The following is an 18,868-nucleotide window of genomic DNA, read 5'->3' as shown; positions in this document are numbered from 1 at the left end:
AAATCTTATTTCCACGATATACCTTGTGCTGTAGATCAAAGCTGCTTCTCTTCATTCAGCACATGAATCGCACTTTCCAGCTCTTTGACATCATCCCTTTGGAGTATTTATAGCATGTTCTCATGTGCCCGATTGTCATCTCTCCTCCAGGTCATACATCTCAGATTCATCACATTTCACTACTTAAATTGTATCCTTTAATCACCTCATCAGCCCTGTCATATTTTTTAAAAGTTTCCTTCCACTTAATCAGTCTCATTTCTAAGCTGGAGCGCTGAGAGCTGTGCAGCCTCCAGGAAAAGGGAGCATCCTCTTCTTCTGCAGGGACGCCATTGCCACCAGGGGCAGGGCTAATGCCACCTTGTGCACACGCCAGCCCATTTCTTTGTCCTTGATCCACTTCCACCATGAATGTATATCCAAGGGGACCAGACATTAAGGAGGGGGCTCAAGGCATCAAGGGGAATATAAGCAAATCTTGTCCTGACTGGCTTGGACCACTGCAGCAACTCAGCGCAGCTCCTAGGCTGTATTTCTCTTGGCCCTTCTCTTATTCAAGATACTGGGGGGGGGGGCAGCTAGGTGGCACAGTGGATAGAGCACTGGCCCTGGAGTCAGGAGTACCTGAGTTCAAATCCGGCCTGAGACACTTAACACTTACTGGCTGTGTGACCCTGGGCAAGTCACTTAACCTCAATTGCCTCACTAAAAAAAAAAAAAAAGAGAGAGAGAGAGACTGGGTGGGGAAGTCATTCATATTCAGGGGATCAAACATCAGGAAAACATAGATCTAGGTCTGGAAGGGACTCTTCAGGAAAGGTACCGGATTGTGCCATCTTGGAATTTACTGCTATTCAGGGCAACACGCTCCATGGAATCCTTGTGTAGGCAGGTAGGTGGCACAGTGGATAAAGCACAGGTCTTGGAAGACAGTATTCTAGATACATATGGCTCTGGCCATGAGACACTTAATCCTCTAAGGGCCCCAATTGTCCTCATTTGTAAAATGGGAATAATAAGAGTGCATACCTCACAGGGTGTTTGGTTAGGCTTAAGTAAGTAATATATGTCAAGTGATTTGCAAAACTTAACAGCTATGGAAATGATAGTTGTTGCTCATTATTATTACATTTTTATGTTATTTTTGTATTATTTGGGGGTGGTCTGGTAGTGCAGGGAATAGGATGCATGGAGTCAGGAAGACCTGAGTTCCAATCTGACCTCAAACACTTAGTAGCTGAGAGACCTTGAGCAAGTCACTTAAACTCTGCCTCAGTTTCCTCATCTATAAAGTGGGGATAATAATAGTACTGACTTTCGGGGGTTGTTATGAGGATCAAATGAGATACTAATTGGAAAGCTTTTAGTACAATGTCTGGTACCTAGTAATTCTATATAAATATTGGCAGCTATCATTATTAACCATTGGCTAGATGTGTTCTGTTTGGCTCCAGGGAGCAAGTAGAGAAGGGAAAGAATGGCTTTCTAATAGGGGGAGCTGTCCAGAGGTGTCAGGGGAGGTCCCCCTGGTTGACCACTTGCAGGGGATACTGCCCCTCGACTCCAATTCAGAGATTCTAGATACAAAAGCAAAGCTCTTTCCCCCACCCCCAGCTCCCTGGAGGCAGCTCTCTCTCCAGCTGCAGAGGACACTGGCTGCAAACAGGCCCAGTGTGGCCCCAGACTCAGCTCTGGGCAGCTTAAAGTCTGAGGTTTTTAAGTAGATATGATAAATGGGACAGATTATACACCTCCATTTGTTACCGTGGTTTTAGAGAGATGGCTACAGTCCCTCCTTTCTTCCCTTCATTTTGTTTTACTTTAAGGATCACTTTTAACTACTTGGGACATTTTTAACCCCTTCATTTCCACCTCCCTCCCCCGCTTCCTCCTGGTTTCTTCCTCACCCTCACCGCCAATCCCTGTCTTTTCCACATTAAGAGTACAGCTTAGGACAGCCTGGTCACAAGCTCTAGAGGTAAAGGAAATCCCAGGCAGTCTTGACTCTCTCCAGGATGCTTGCACATGACTCGAGTTCACGCACATAATGCTCCAGTCTCCTTTGGCTATTTGCCATCGCTCACTTCGGTGGCCTTTAGATGAAGCTAAAGTGTTCCTCCAGGGACAAAAATATCCCTGATCTTCAAGTGTGTGTGCTGCTGTAGGGGTACCCAGAATCCAGAGCTTACAGTCACCTAACAATGCTTGGTTTCCAATCATTTTAGCTGCTGGATAATCACATTTAGTTTAAATTAGGATTGATATGATATAATATCATTAATGATATAATATAACACAACATAACATATAATATATTATAATATAATGTATGCCATGATGATTGTCCTCACAATGGAACAATGGTCTGGTTAGGGGAGTGGCACCTTCTAAAGAAGGCCACACCTGCAAGGTAAATCCTTGCATAATCACCACTGATTTCTGTCCCTTTCAGTCCACTGCTGTGATGTTGGGGAGGAAGTCAGGTGGGATCTCAGAGGATATCACATGTTCACTGGCTGGCCAGCTTTCTCTCATGGGATGACAACACAAAGCACCTTCCTTCATCACTTGTCTCTTTCTACAACCTAGCCTGACTTCCCAAGTACTTTTCTTTGCCCAAAAGCCACATGTCATCCTAGCCCCAACATCACACTTGACATTTTTCTTTTTGCCATTGGAAAGGAATTTTTACCTGTGGGGACAATCAAAACCTCAGCCTGTTTCCCACTTAGGTTGGATAAAAGTTCTATGTAGCTTTCTTTAGGAAAACCAATATTTATATTTTTAAACTTTATGGAGAATGGGATTTAAACTGAAAAGTTGGTTGTTCTGTTGCACTTTTTTTGGTTTCCACAGTGAATCAAGTGACATATCTCATCTGTCCATCCCACTACTTCTAGGATCATTTATGAAATGTTAACTTCACTTTTAGGTTGGATAGAAATCTATAGCTCTACATATATAGAAACCTTTAAGATAAACTTCTGTGTTATACATATATATACACATGTATATGGAGAGAGAAGAAGAAGATAGCTACATGGACATATAAAGGATATATATATCTAGAAAATATACATTATGTAATACAATGCAGAGTAGATTCATTTTAAGTATATGTATTTTAGCTATATCTGTGTTTAAATCTATAGAGGCTTCCATATATCAATGAAATCACAGACCCACTCCCTTTCCTCTATCTTATACAATGACATGGAAAGCATATAGAGTGAAAATGTGTGACCCAGGGCTTAAAAAAAAAACAAAAAAAAGATAGACACCTTGAAGATCTTGTCTAAATTTGCATGATTCCAATTGGGGAAAAAAATGAACAAAGTTACTATTTTGATGCATGTGTGCCTATATGTGTCTGGGGGTTGGAGGAAATACAATTTTTATTTCATAGTTATTGAGAATTCATAATGAAGAAAGCCCCACCCTCCCATCCACCCCCACCCTTACTCCCTGCATTCCCCACCTCCACCACTTAATGCAAAGCTCTTTCAGTCTGGTCTTAAAGATTTTCCTGGGTCCTGAGAGAGGAGTGCTTTGCCCAGTTAAAGGGCCCAGATTTATCAGAAGCATGACTAGAAGCCAGGTCATCTCGACTCCAATGCCACTTCTCTGTCCACTCTCCCTGGTATCTGAGTATATACATAAGCAGCAATATTTTCGTGAAAAACCAAAGGACGATAAGAGAGTCTTGTTTGGAAGTATTTTTCCTTGATACCTTATCATAACCCGTTGGGAGGACGTCTTTCCAAAGGAGTAATGGGAACTCTGGAAGACAGTGACCACTCTGTCTTAGACCTCAGAGTCTGAGCGAAGGCTTGGAAAGCTGGTCACAGCCTGAGTTGTGTCCTTCCTTTTGGAAAAGCCAATGTCAAAGTTGTCAGAGAACAAGGGGAATGGAGGAAGAGCACTTCAGAACTGAATGCTTTACAAGATGAATGCTAACATTGCCATGTGTGCAGAGAAGGAACGTTGGCCTAAGTCTACAATTTTCATAACTGTGATGAAATGTTTGATTCGCACAAAATGAGGAATCCTAAGAGAGAGGGGAGGAGAAAAGGTTGCCTTCTGTCTTCAGGTATCTGCAGGGTTATCTTTCATAAAAGGGATTGGTCCCAGAGGTGAACCAGGAAGTAGTGAGTAGAAATTGCCAGGAAGTGGATTTATGCTGGATGGACACCAAAGAAAACTTCCACCTAGAGACATGCCAGCATAAAATGAGTGACCTCCAGAGGCTACGTTCATTCTCTTCACAGGAGGTCTTCAAGCAGAGACCAGATGATGACATTTTGAGGGACGTCTTAAGAGGAAGTCCTTCTCAGGTGGCTTCTGATGTCCTTCCAGCCAAGATTTTCTGATTTCATGAAAACTGCCCACAGGCTGAGCTGAATGTGAGCTTAGAGCTCATCTAATTTACTTCCTTAATTTTATAGGTGAGCAAACTGAGGTTTGAACAGTACAACTGACCTCCATAGGGTCACATGATAAGATATTAACTGAGCCAATAGTCTACCTCACAAGGCGTTAGTTTATCAGTCTTTAAACCCTTTTGTTTAGCACCTGTCTAGCTTGGCAAGTAGCCCTAGTTAATGTGAACAGGACTGGCAAGTAGAAGGGCCTAATAAGCATTTGTTAATAGACTGTCTAATTAAATATAAAGGATTCATGCCCTCTAGGAAATGATGATGACTGGGCAGCTCTGTTCCCATGATGAATGGCCAGGACCGGGGCACTATAACAAACCTTACAACACCTACAACATTCAGTGCCATAGTCAATGAGTTAATTGATCAGAACCTGAATTCAGCACTTCAATCACTTGGCCTGTTCCAAATTAGTTAAGATGGGTCTCCCTCTTAGAGGACCCAACTTCTATGAATGCTCTTCACATCCAGAGAAAGAACTATGGAGTCTGAATGCAAATTAAAGCATAATGTTTTCACTTTTTTTGGTTTGCTTTAGGGTTTTTTCTTTCTTGTGGTTTTTCCCTTTTGTTCTGATTCTTCTTTCACAACATGATTAATGTGGAAATATGTTTAATATAATTGTGCAAATATAACCTATATCAGATTGTTTGCTCTGTTTCAGGGAGGGGAGAGGGAAGAGAGGAAGGGTAAAAAATTTGGAACTTGAAATCTTACAAAAATGAATGTTGAAAGCTATCTTTACATGTAATTAGAAAAAAATGAAATACATTTAAATGAAAGAACAAAAAGAAAACCATTGATTACCAAACATCTCTATATGCTTTAAAACATTTATACTAGCACTTTGTATAGCTAAAATTGGGAACAAAATAGATGCCCATCAACTGGGGAATGGTTAAACAAATTCTGCTACATTAATGTGATTGAATATTACTATGTCATAAGGAATGATATGTATGATAAATACAGAGAAGCTTGAAAAGATCTATATGAACAGATGCAAAGTGAAGCAAGGAGAGACAAAAACAATATACACAGTGACTATGACAATGCAGATAGAACTACACAGCAAAAAGATAAAAATAAATGCCACAAAATTATAAAGATCAAGTAAGATTCTAATGAAGAACTATGAGAAGACATCCCCAACCTACCCCATTGTGGTGGTCCACGAGTGTTACACATTGCACATGTTTTGGAACTTTTTCACTATATCTATCAGTTGTGCTGACTTTTTTTTTCTTTTTTTATCTCTCCAAAAAATGCTATTTGTCATATAAGGTGACTCTGGGAGGGGGACAGAGGGAGTACATGGGATACTGTGGTAATGTAAGAAACAGAAAACTATCAATAAAAATGTATTTTTTAAAAAATTAAAAGAAGTAGATCTTTTAAATTGGTAATTGGTAGATCAGAGATCGGGGCATTTGGACATCCTACTTTTGTGGGCAGAATAATGATCACATACTCTCTTCTGATGGGGAAAAGGCTGAAGTGAGAGGATAGGGAAAGTGCTCACAAACTTGCACCCAAACCTGCAGAGCAGGGGACCAAGGGGTACACAGGAAAGTCAGCTTTATATCCTGCAGTGGGTCCTTTAAGAGGCAGCACAGCCTAAGGCATGGGGAGCTGTCTCCTGAGCCAGCAAGACTCAGACTTAATGAATTATATCAAGATGTATTTCTGATACAAACTGGCTGGATAACCCTGAGGAAGTCATTGGAGCTCTTAGTGGCCCCAGACAATTCTCTAAGACTACCCAAAGCAGCAAAGGTGCCAACCTGCAGGGGTTGGGGAAGCTTCCTTATACCTATAACATCACATGATCAGTCCCTATCTCTACTGGGTCCATTAGACTGTTCTGTCTCCACAGAAGAGATCAGTTAGCTGCAAATGCACCATAAGAGGTACAATTCCCAGGCTTGGGAAGTAGCTGGAGAAAGTTATTCAGAGAAACCAAGCCTTAGAAATATGGAAAGGTGTATTGCAAAATACATAACTGAAATGGAAAGCAAAAATATGGGCATGTCTGCTTCATTCCATGTCTGTTTGGCTCCAGGGAGCAAGCAAAGAAGGAAGAGAATGGCTTCCTAATAGTGGGAGCTTCCTGAGGTGTTAGGGGAGGTCTACCTGGGGGACCAGCTTCCTTTTATGGGTCCCCCATTAGATTGTAAGCACCTTGAGGGTAGGAACTGTCTTTCCTTTTATTTCTATTTGTATTCCCAGCACTTAGCCCAGCCCTGGCACATAGTAGGTACTTAATAAATATTTTTTATTAGATATTTACACGTACTGGCCACCTCTTCCTGACGTCCCAGCTGGAACTCCAAAAACATCTTTGTAAAGACAGATTGAAATCTATTCTGTTTGACTTCTTTGGTCTCTAAACTGCAGTCCAAGGTTCTGCAAAGTTATCCAAAAAGCATTCACTTTCCTGAGCTCTGTTGCTCAGTCTTAAGATCCTATGTCCACTTATGCCATTGTGTCTATGAGAAAATGTAACCCGAGTTCAAACAATCAGCTTGCAAGCAAAGATGGGAAACAGAATCCATTTTGTTGGGAGGGCTTTGTTTGTTTGTTTTGCTGGGGGGGGGGGGTTGAGTATTGCCTCTGAGACAACTAACTGACCAATACAGCGTCTGGTGCTGACATTTCTTCTTTCCCTCTGCCCCACCTGCCTCAAATGCCTTTGATTAGCACATCCTGAAACGAGAGCTTGCGTTTCAGTTTCCTATCTAGGAGGGATCAGTAAACAGAGCTGTCACTCACGATCAGGACCCTAGAGAGAGCAGAGCTGCACTGTTCTCAGGAGACAGTGAGATGCTAATCTCAAAAATGCCCTGGAAAGATCAGTCTCATTTCAAAACAAAGATGGCACATATTAAGAATGATTCTTTAGAACAAATATTTCTCCAATCAGAGAAATGGCCTGAAAAACAAATGAACAGGCAGACTAGAGATATGTCTAATCTATAAAGTAGAAGGCTGACCTTTGTTTGATGCTTTTGAAAGACCCATGATTTCATTTGCATTGGCATTCCCTTCTCTGGGGCAGGCCCCCCGAGGTCTCCAAACCTTCAGCACATTCCTATACCCAAAAGACCGTGCCATATTCAGCTTCTCCTCCCTTATCTTGGCTCCTCTTCAGATGGCGTACCCACAGGCCACGACGGGCCTTCTAAGGAACACATACATTTAAGTGTCTAGTCCAACCCCTCGTTTTATAGATGAGGAAACTGAGGCCCTTATGCTCAAAGTCTTTCCAACCTTGGAGAAATCCTGAGCTTTGCAACACAGCAATAAGGTACAAAAATATGAGCTTAGTGGAGGTGAGGGAAGGCCAAAGACAGAGAGGCTGCAGTCAGTCCCCAGAATAACACATATGATGCTCAGGGCTTGTTGAGTCTAGTTCAATATAGCACCTAGCACATGGCAGGAATTTAATAAACTGGTTGAAGGACCTGGAGAAGAGAAAGCTCAGTGTGGTGGGTGAGGAATGATTTATAAACCTTAAAGTATTTGATTTCAGGGAACAAAGTTGTTCTGATTAGCCCCAGAGGGCAGGAACAAGGCCACAAGGGAAGGTGTGGACGTCACAAAGTTGCAAACTTTGGCTTGTTGTTGGGAAAAACTTGACAATTATGATTGTCCAAAATGAGAGTTATCGCCTCTGCCTTAAGAAGAAGTGATATGTTCTCTTTTTTTTTTTTTTTTTGCGGGGCAATGAGGGTTAAGTGACTTGCCCAGGGTCACACAGCTAAGTAAGTGTCAAGTGTCTGAGGATGGATTTGAACTCAGGTCCTCCTGAATCCAGGGCCGGTGCTCTATCCACTGCACCACCTAGCTGCCCCCTTATATTCTCAATTGAAAAATCACAGGATGATGGATTTATGTGATCAAAACAAAACCACTGTTCCAAGCTTAAATATAAGCAAAAAGAAAGATGGACCCTGCCCTCAATGAACTTCCATTCAAATGTTGGAAGACACATATGAAAAGGAGATGAAAGGAACAAGAACATGGTGGCAGATTTCAAAGAGTGAACCATTGCTGGTATCTGGGCTCTCCTTAAAAATGGAGGTTCCAAAAAGAACTCACCAATGGGAGAGGGGAGTCAGAGGGCATGGTGAGGTGGTACAAGGGAATTGGTAGGAATCAGAAGTAATTTACTCTAATCCCTTCCTTTGGGAAGATGATTCCCAAAGAGTAAAGAGATTTATTTACCTAAGATCAGACAGAATGTAATTGGAAGAAGCAGGATTCAAACCCAAATCCACATTCAGTGTTCTTTCTACACTATATCTCTTCAAGCAAAGAGTGGACGACCACTTGTTAGGGATCTTATAGTGGTGATTCTGTTCAGGAATGGATTGGTCTGGATGGCTACCAAGATTCTTTCCAGGCCTGAGGATGGTGGGATTCTTTGAAATGCAAGTTGAATGAATGAGTGAGTGAGTGAGTGAGTGAGTGAGTGAGTGAGTGAGTGAGTGAGCGAGCGAGCGAGTGAGCGAGTGAGCGAGCGAGTAAGTGCGTGCATGAGTGAATGAATGAATGAATGAATGAATGAATGAATGAATGAATGAATGAACGAATGAATGGTATGGTCCTCCTATTCATGGATGAGGCCTCTTCACCCTGATCATCAGGGATATAAGAGAAGGAACTTTCAGTACTGGAGGGGAAAAAGTAAATACTGGATAGATTGAGAGAGAGAGAGAGAGAGAGAGAGAGAGAGAGAGAGAGAGAGAGAGAGAGAGAGAGAGAGAGAGAACTGGGAAGAAGAGGGTTTGGTGGTGGTGGTGGGAGGTGGATCATTTATTGAGATGCAGCCACTGACCCTCTGGGTGATGCTTCTCTAGCTATTTGGACACTTCTACTATAGTTTCAGGACTATTTCAGCCTAGACTTGACCAGTGCCAGGCAAATGGGAAAAAAGGCAGAAGTTCCAGGTCAAAGTTAAGTTGAAAACTACAGAACAAGAAGGGTAGTGGTCATGTGGAGCCTAACACTCCCACTGGTCATGCCTGCTCTGGTCTCGGCTTGTGTACATGGGTTTCCCATTGTCTTCCCTCTCTGGAATGTGATTGGCTTCTCAAACACATTTGGAAGTCTCTAAACATGGGGTTTGCTCTTGTAGGAGACAGAGACTTGAGCCAGGCACTTGAAGGCTGAGCTAGAATTGTCATTACCATGGACGGAGAACTGGAAAGAACTGGTCCTGAGGTCCTTTCCATCTAGCTTTTAGATCTAGTGGAATCACCAACAAGTTGGCATTCTGCCCAGATCCCCAGAGAACTCTCCATTCCTGCCACCCTTCTATGTGCAGCCTGGACAATTAAGCTAAGACCCATATTAGACTCCACTGAGGGCAGGAGGGGTGAAGGAGAGGTAGCTGGGGAAGTAAATGGGGATGCTGGTGACCGAGCTTATATTCCACCATTACCATTACACTGTCACCAGGTCCTTTCCCCCTTCTTCAACCCCATCCCACCCTAATCTATACACAATAGCTGGATACAGATACAATCAAAGAGAGACAGAAAAATAAAGAGACAAATAGAGACAGAGTGACCAGAGACAGAGATGGAGAGAGAAAGGAAGAGGAGGAGAGAAGACAGAAAGACATAGAGAGAGACATAAAGAAAGAGAAGAAAGGCAGGAGGGAGAGAGGGAAGAAGAGGGGAGATGAACAGACAGAGAAGGAGAGAAAAGAGACTGTCCTCAATACAGGGGGATTTATTTGCTTGGTGATTTATATGCACTTAATATTAAACATCAGTAAAATCGATAAAAGCTGACTTCTAACTTCTAATATGTGAGGTTTCCTGAAAGCAGACTCAGAGCCTATTTTGAAGGCTGATTAATAGCAGAATGGATGAAGGAAGGCCTTCCGTCCCTGGAGGATCATAGACAGCAAAGGGAATCATAAGAAATGGGAGACACAAGACTGATGGGTGCTACCTCTGACATTTAATAGCTGGCTGAGAAGTCACTTAAATTTCCTGAGCCTCAGTTTCCTCCTCTCTAAAATTAGTGAATTGGACTAGATGGCTTCTGAGGTTCTTCCAACTCTACATCTATGATCCTAGGAACTATTCTAACCACTAAATAACTCTGCAGTCAGAAGTTTGGCCCTTGTACCCAATGAAGGATAAACAATCACAGATGGAAGGGGAAGAGAAGAGTGAAAGGGGGAGGGTTCATATGATCCATTGTGCATAAGGCTAAACATTCAAACAGGTTCATCCTTGCTCATCTTAAATTTACTCTAACAGGGTTGCTATCAAAGAAAATAGACCCAGAAATTCAGGATAAAGCTCCAAAGGAGAAGTTTTACTGTTTTTATAAGCCAAAGTAGGGAGAAATTGATTGGTTAAAATGATTTTGCAACTCTTGTCCAACTGGCCACTACTCCCAACAAATGAGCAAAACAATAGTTTTTGTACAAATGGGTTTAACTGTTTGTTTTGTCTGGAACCATGATTCAGGTGCTTCTGGGATTGCTTGGCATGACAGGCCCTGGTTCTATTCCTTCTGGATCACTTTTGACATACAGGAACTTGGGTGACAGGTCCTGGCCAAGGCTATAATTGAGTAGTACCATTTTGAGTCTACAGTTGTCTCATGGGAAAGGAGAGTTCCCTGGGGTAGGATAGAGGAGACACAAGTGGCCAAGGTCTCAGAGTGTAAGTGGATCTTTGTTTATTTTGCAAAGGTCAAGAAGGGGTCAACATAGATAGATTAACTCAATGAAAATCAGGGTATTCAAAGCACTCACAAATAAACTGAAAAATTAAACCATGTGATCTATTCCCTAAACTGAAGATATTAATTGGGAAGTCCATCATTGGTAAATTGTTGCATGGGATTATGTGATGATGACCCAACTGGCTGATGAGGACATGTGATTTTCTGGCCATGAGTGTTGGTCATTGTCCTCACCTCATTGAATTCCCCTGACCTTGCCACTTTCCATGAACCAGCAAAGATGGTCTTGACAAATGTGTTTATTTTCCATCATTACCAGGTCGTCACAAGACACTTAATCTTCTAACTCGAGATATTTTCACTGGCTATCCTCCATGCATGGAACTCTCTCCCTCCTCAAATATACTTCCTGTATTCAATGGCTTCCTTCGAGTCCCAATTAAAATCCCACTGTCTACAGGAAGTCCTTCTTTATCCCTCTTGATTATTTCCTTTTTATATCCCTGTTAATTATTTCCTATTTATCCTGTATATAGCTGTTTGTGCATCATTCTTTGTATGTCGTCTCCCCCATTAGATAGTTATCCCTTGAGAGCACGGACTATCTTTTACCTTTTTTACCTACCTGGGGCTTAGCCCAGTGCCTGGCACACAATAGGTACTTAGTATTTATTAATTCAATGACATCTTTCTCACCATCATCACACACTTCTTCTCTCCTGAGCACTTGTCCTCTTACAAACCAGAGCTACAGGGTTCCTATTTTCCTACCTTCTTTGGGCATCTCTTCCCTTGCTTACCCCCTACAGAATGTGCTCATATTTCCCCCATGCTTTGGATGCCTGATTTTCTTATTGTCTCATGGTTTCTCCCATTCCTTCCCTGATCTGTAGCCTCTTCACAGCAATCTCAACAGTGAAGATTGTAAATCATTTCAATCCTATATTAGTATTTAGATGACACAATATAATTTATGAGAAGAGTCCACTTAGGGATCAACAAGGAGGGTGGAGTTTTACTCTCTCACCTCATCCTCACTCCATTTTGTTAACACAACAGAAATTCTTAGAACATGATGAGATGAGGGGTGCATATCTATTGCTTGTGAACAAAAATGGCTTTCTCCATTGTTTCTGGGGCTCTTGACTCCCCGCAATAGTCATGTCAGAATATACCATAGAGGCAAAGTATGGAAAAAAAGAACTCATCATTTCAAACCTGGCACAGAGATCCTTCCCACAGTCGGGTGATCCATTTCCATGATCAGCCCATTGTGTAGCACCTGAAATGAGAAAAGAAAGTTTTAAAACAGAATAAATCTTTCATCTCAAAGGATGGACAAAGACACCAATGCAGTTTACAGTGTTCATAAAGACCAGAAGCACCACAGGTATTTAAAATTCCCTTTGGCCCCATGATGACATCTTTAAGATAAAGTTAAGGGGTAAGAGGAATGAACTGGAAGAAAGGGAAAGGGAGAGGTGGAATGGGATAAAGTAGCTCATAAAAAAGAAACAAGAAAAAGCTTATGGAGTAGAGGGGAAAATGGGGAAGGAGCAGGGGAGTGAGTGAGCCTTACTCTCATCAGAATTGGCTCAAAGAGCATCGGCCCTGGAGTCAGGAGTACCTGAGTTCAAATCCAGCCTCAAACACTTAACACGTACTAGCTGTGTGACCCTGGGCAAGTCACTTAACCCCAATTGCCTCACTTAAAAAAACAAACAAACAAACAAAAAAAGAATTGTCTCAAAGAGGGAATCACATACACACTCAAGTGGGTATAGTAATGTGTCTTGCCCTGCAGAAAAGTGGAAGGGGAGGGGGATAAGGGGGGGAAGGTGAAGGAAGGGAGGACATATTGGAGGAGGGGGCAGTAAAAAGCAAAACACTTTTGAAGATGGATAGGGTGAAAGAAGATAGAAAATAGAGTAAATATCAAGGAGAAGGAATAGGATGGAGGGCAATACAGTTAGCAATAGTAACTATGAAAGAAATGATGAGCAGGATGCTATCAGAAGGACTTATAAAAATGTAACCATCTACAGAGAAAGAACTGATGGTATCTGAATACAGATTGAAGCATAATTTTTGTTAGTTCCTCTTTCTAAAGGTATTTTGTCTGTTTTCTTTCTGACTAAGGTGGAGATGTTTTGTATGACTGCACATGTATAACTTATATTGAATCGTTTGATTTCTTAGGGTGGGGAGAGAAGGAGGAAGAAAATTCAGAACACATAGTTTTTTTAAAAATCAATGTAAAAAATGTATTTTTTACATGTAACTTGGGGAAAATTCTAAATAAATAAATAAATGAAATGAAATTCCCTTTCACAAGTAAGTTCTTCAAATAAATGCCTTGATGAAAAACTCAAGGAAAGAATTTAATTCTGCCTGTCCAATTCCTCTTCCTCCTTCAAGTGTAGCTACAATGTCACCTCCTTCATCATGCCTTCCCTGATGTCACTGCCAATCAGAAATATCTCTCTCATCTTAACTAGCATAGCTTTTTCTCTCTATGCTGTATTTTTATGTTTTATTCTTTAAAAACCTTTATTGAGCACCTAGTATGTTCCAAGCACTGTGCTTGGAATTGGGACTACAAAGAAAAATGAAACAGCCTGTGCCCTCAAAGGGTTGGCATGAAACAACCTGTGTACATACATTAGTAAACAGAAGCTGGCTTTGGTTTTGGTCTTTAGAGTGGATCTGCGATTTCACAGGTATACGGAATCCCCAGATGAGGAAACTCCTTCTACCACTGAGATGCTAGGTGACTTGCCCAGGGACACACAGTCAGCATACAAAACACATATAAAATGAATGCACATCAATTTCTGAGGTTGGACACTAGCCACAGAGGAAATCAGGACAGGTAAGTGTTTAAAATAGTAATACAGTAGGTGTTAACATTGTAGGTATTTAATATTTGTGTCTTGATTGTGTCAATAGGTATTGACTATGTGTCACTAATTATTATGCCAAGCTATCCTCCCCCCACCAGGGGAAGAATCTTAATACTAAAGCATCTGGGTAAAGATGAGAATCTCACTTCCAAGACATCAGAGAAGACGACAAGTGCCTTGAGTCTGGCCATTTCCAAGATGATACAATGGCTATTTTCTGTCACAGAAGCAAGAAGCCCCCAAAGCATTATGGTGCTGCTTCCTCATCCTTGTACTGGAAATTAAGGTAGCAGATGTGAGCAGAAGAACTTACTGATGGTGGAAGGCAAGATCCAGGAATTCATATATTCAAGAATGTCTATGTGGATTTGGGGGTGGGGTGGGGGGAGGATATTCCTCATGCCATGTTCTACAGAGCCTCATTCAAGAGAGGCTGGTAGAAATCTTCACGTGGTCCTTTTACTCATTCCCTTGCTTTCGAGAAGAAAAACTTCAATGGAGGATATAAGATTAAATCATACTCATGTCTAAAAAAACTGGAAAAGCTGATTTCACAACCTTCCCTTGACAATATATTCTACAGCTTACAACCTGGATGGAAGTTCTTGAGATGGCTAGGTAGCACAGTGGATAGAACACTGGGCCTAAAATCAGGAAGACCTGAGTTCAAAACCAACCTCACTTACTAGCTGTATGACCTTGGGCAAGGCACTTGACTTCTGTCCAGCTCAATTTCCTCATCTGGAAAATGGGGTTCATCATAACACCTACCTCTCAGGGTTGTTGTCAGGATCAAATAAAATTATATTTGTCAAGTTCTAGCTTAGTGTCTGGCGAATAGCATGTGCTTAATCAATGCATGTTTCCTTCCCTTCCCTTGTTGTCTAATTTCACATTTGCCAAGCAGCCTTTGATTAGTGTCAGAAGACACCGAACATTCATTATTCTTTTTAAAACACTATGTTGTCAAACCCGGCCTCAGATACTTGACACTTACTAGATGTGTGACCCTGGGCAAGTCACTTAACCTGCATTGCCCCTCAAAACAATCAACAAATAAAAGCCACTGTGTTGTCTCATTAAGACTAATTCCTTTCTCTTCATTCAGCTAATTAGAGCCAACACCAGTTATTTCCTCAAATCCCCAGTTCCCCCACCCTTGAGGTTTGTGGCATCTCTCATTTCAGTCACAGAAGCTAAGAGTGGCCACGCCGCCTGGATAACAGTTTGATGAATTAGCAGCAAACATCATTACACTGACATTCTTTTTACTCCTCCACCCTACCAGGTGTTCCAGCTCAAACCAACTTTGGCACCAACAGGCAATGGAGCGACTGATGGACTCATTATTGGGTCACTGGAAATCCTGGGTGACTGGCATAAAAATGTTCCTAACTCAGCCACCCAGCATGAGGCTGGAGTTATTCTGTAACTGATTCTCCTGTTTTTCATACAAGGCAGCTATGTGGCACAGCGTATGGAGTAATGGAACTGGAATCAAGAAGACTCATCTTCAGGAGTTCAAATCCAGCCTCAAACACTTATTAGCTGTATGACCCTGGGCAAGTCACTTAACCTTGTTTGCCTCCATTTCCTCATCTGTAAAATGAGTTGGAAAAGAAAATGACAAACCACTCCAGTACCTTTGCCAGGAAAACCCCAAATGGGGTCACAAAGAGTCAGCCATGACTGAACAAAATTTTCATGCAGCCTACTTTTTTGCTCTCCTAGGCATATTGGTGTGTGCATTGGGCTCCCATCCTGACAGATTCATCTAGACGCACATGGAGAATGTTTATCCTCAGCTCCTGAGGATGGTAGTTGCATGGCCTCAAGTGTACACAGATGGATTCCTTATGGGTGCTCCAAAGAGTTCATCCCAGAAAATACTCTTCAGTGATGGAATCCCAACTTGGAGGGCTCTGCATCTCACAGCAGGACCCAAAGCCTTCTCTCTACTTCCTATAAGTGGAAATGCTGAAATCAATTCCAACTAAAAACAGAGATAAAAATCCTAGGCTAAATGTCTCTTTTAGCAATGATCCCTCCACTTCCTCCTTCTTCTCTAGACCTTCCTTGCCTCTCTCTTTTAAACACCATTCATTGCCCTGTGACTTACATGGAGAAAGATGAAAAGGAAAATTCTGAATAAAATATAACTTGACTGAGGGTACCAAAATTAATTAACACTGGAATTTAATCATCTGTCTAAAAGGTAAAGGTCAAGAGACATTACTCAAAGTTTTATGAAGATAAAATACCCAATGATCTCTAAATGCCTAATAGAAATAACCTTTTAAATATCTCATCCAGCTTATATACTTATTGCTACAAAAAAATCAATGAATGAATGAAAAAATTTATTAAGTGATTAATATACCCTGGAAAAGATGTTTCTATCTGCTAGGTTTTTTTCAACTCCTTTGTATTTAAAATAACAATGTCTAGGGGGCAGCTAGGTGGTGCAGTGGTTAAAGCACTGGCCCTGGATTCAGGAGTACCTGAGTTCAAATCTGGCCTCAGACACTTGACACTTATTAGCTGTGTGACCCTGGGCAAGTCACTTAACTCTCATTGCCCCACAAAAAATAAATTAATTAATTAATTAATAATAATAATAAATAAAATAGCAATGTCTAAACAGGAAGCTGGTTTCAGAGGTAGAAAGACAGGAAGGTGGTTTGTCCCACTTCTGCCAAATAGTGGCTATGTGGCCCTGGACAAGTCACTGAGCATACACATATACACATAAACATAGGCATGTATGTGTTTATATATGTATATATACACACAACTATATACATATGTGTATATATAAACATATAGACATAAGTACATACACAGATATAGATATATACCTCTATATAGCTATATCTGAGTGCACATATGTATATACACACATATAAATCTCTGTAAATATGTGTACATAAATACACCTCTTTTATGTGTCTGCATACAAGTAGACACACATGTTTATATGTGCATGTATGTATATGTGCAGATATAAATACATGTCTATTTACGCATGCATATCTAGATATAGACAAATCTGTGTATTCTTTGTGCACATACTGGGAAGTAAGGCAGGTTCCTCCAGGTTGAATATTTCCAAGCCTTCTAAAAGTGTATCATGCAGAACAAGGATCCCTCATGCTAAGTCCTGACGTGGCCATGTTGTCTGTTGGCAAGATGTGGGTATCACCAAGACCTTGAATGTAAGGACAAAATGGGCCAGAAGGACCTGGCATCATGTGGCAGCTTTCTTGTCCCAGATGGAGCTGATCAATCACCAACCCACTAAATCACCTTGTTAGTGTTATCTTAACCGCAAAAGGTAGGGGTGGAATATGGGGTCCTGTTGAACTCCCAAAGAAATCTGTTCATATTGTATGAAGAGGGTCTGTGATAAGTGAAGGAGAGGAAGGGGCCAGTGGGCATCAGGAAGCATCCTCTGAAAGGAAGGATGCCAAAGGGGCCACCTGGACCCACTTTGTGCCCAGTACCATGGGCTGGACATTCATAAATCATTTGCCCTCAGTAGGGAGATTGAGGGAGGAGAATCTTCTGCCAGTTCCCCTTCCTATGCCATGTTCACATTCACAAGAGCTATCCTATAAAAAAGGAGAATGATTATAGTTTCAAAACTTAGGACAAAGGTCTCAAATTTGTCTTTTTATAGGATGCTGAATTGTTTTTTTTTTCTTTTTCTTTCTTTCTCTTCTTTTTCTTTTCTTTTTCTTTCTTTTTTTTTTTTTTTGCAGGGCAATGAGGGTTAAGTGACTTGCCCAGGGTCACACAGCTAGTAAGTGTCAAGTGTCTGAGTCAGGATTTGAACTCAGGTCCTCCTGAATCCAGAGCCATTGCTTTATCCACTGCACCACCTAGCTGCCCCTGGTTTCAAAACTTAATGCAAAGAAATACTCATTTTCACAAACCAATCACCTCCTTTATTGTTGTTTTTGTTTTAAATTATTGTCTTCTTTGGTGTTCATTGAGTATCTTGTTTGCTTTCAGTTTAAATTAATCTCTATCTAACTTCATACAAGACCATTTTAATGGATTCCAGAAAATGTCATAAAGCTGATCACCTTATTTTTACCCACTTAATTATAGGACTCCCATGCTGCCTTGTCATTGCATCAATTTCCGAAAGCCATTTTCAATCGCTCTTGAACTTGTCACAGATATTACGCCTGCCTTATGGCATTCTGGGAAACATGGTGGGAAAGTATGCAAGGACCACGGTCATTAACCTTTAAAAATAAAAAAATAAAAAGTCCAAGGGTCTGAAGCCTTGAGTTTTGCCAGAAACAATCACACAAGTGACGATATTGGTGATAGTCTTCCTGAGTTTCTTTTTTATTCTTTTTTTTCTTCAAGAGACAAAAAAAAAAGTAAAGGAAAATAGCAAGATCATTTTCCTTCCTTACGCAAACTAGCAACATTATTCCATGAATCTGCATGGAGTATAACTCTTCATAATTAACTGCACAAAGAAAGCTGGGATAATTCTGTGCATCTCATCATCTGTGTTATCATTTCCTCTCAGTACGTCATGAAAACAACTTTGTGGGGAGACAGAGCTTCTACTGTTATGAAATGGAGGTCATAACTCAGGAACACAGTGTTAAAGGTTAATTTCACTATTTCCCAAACACTTTTAATGACCACAAAGAAAACACCCTTATATATCCTTTCACATGAGAAATCAGACTGTAATCCCATCGGCCCCAACTGCACTTAGATAATGGAGATCGAATTTAAGCACACCGATTGTCCTGTTTTCTTACCTCATTTAAACCAATTATTGTAACTCAG

The 18,868-nt window shown here is 41.1% G+C and overlaps 1 protein-coding gene across 1 annotated transcript in view; it reads right to left on the bottom strand.

Moving 5' to 3' along the window:
- The window catches only part of SUGCT (succinyl-CoA:glutarate-CoA transferase), a 623,067-nt gene that overhangs the window by 113,817 nt on the left and 490,382 nt on the right, over positions 1-18,868 (bottom strand). Inside the window, exon 13 of the mRNA XM_044004982.1 lies at positions 12,366-12,429. Coding sequence (XP_043860917.1) covers positions 12,366-12,429 — 64 coding nt within the window. The remainder of the gene's footprint in view (positions 1-12,365; positions 12,430-18,868) is intronic.

This window comes from Dromiciops gliroides, chromosome 1, assembly GCF_019393635.1.
Source record: "Dromiciops gliroides isolate mDroGli1 chromosome 1, mDroGli1.pri, whole genome shotgun sequence".
Lineage (NCBI taxonomy): Eukaryota > Metazoa > Chordata > Mammalia > Microbiotheria > Microbiotheriidae > Dromiciops > Dromiciops gliroides.
The sequence above is the reverse complement of the archived record's forward strand: the minus strand, read 5'-3'. Positions and strand labels throughout refer to the sequence as shown.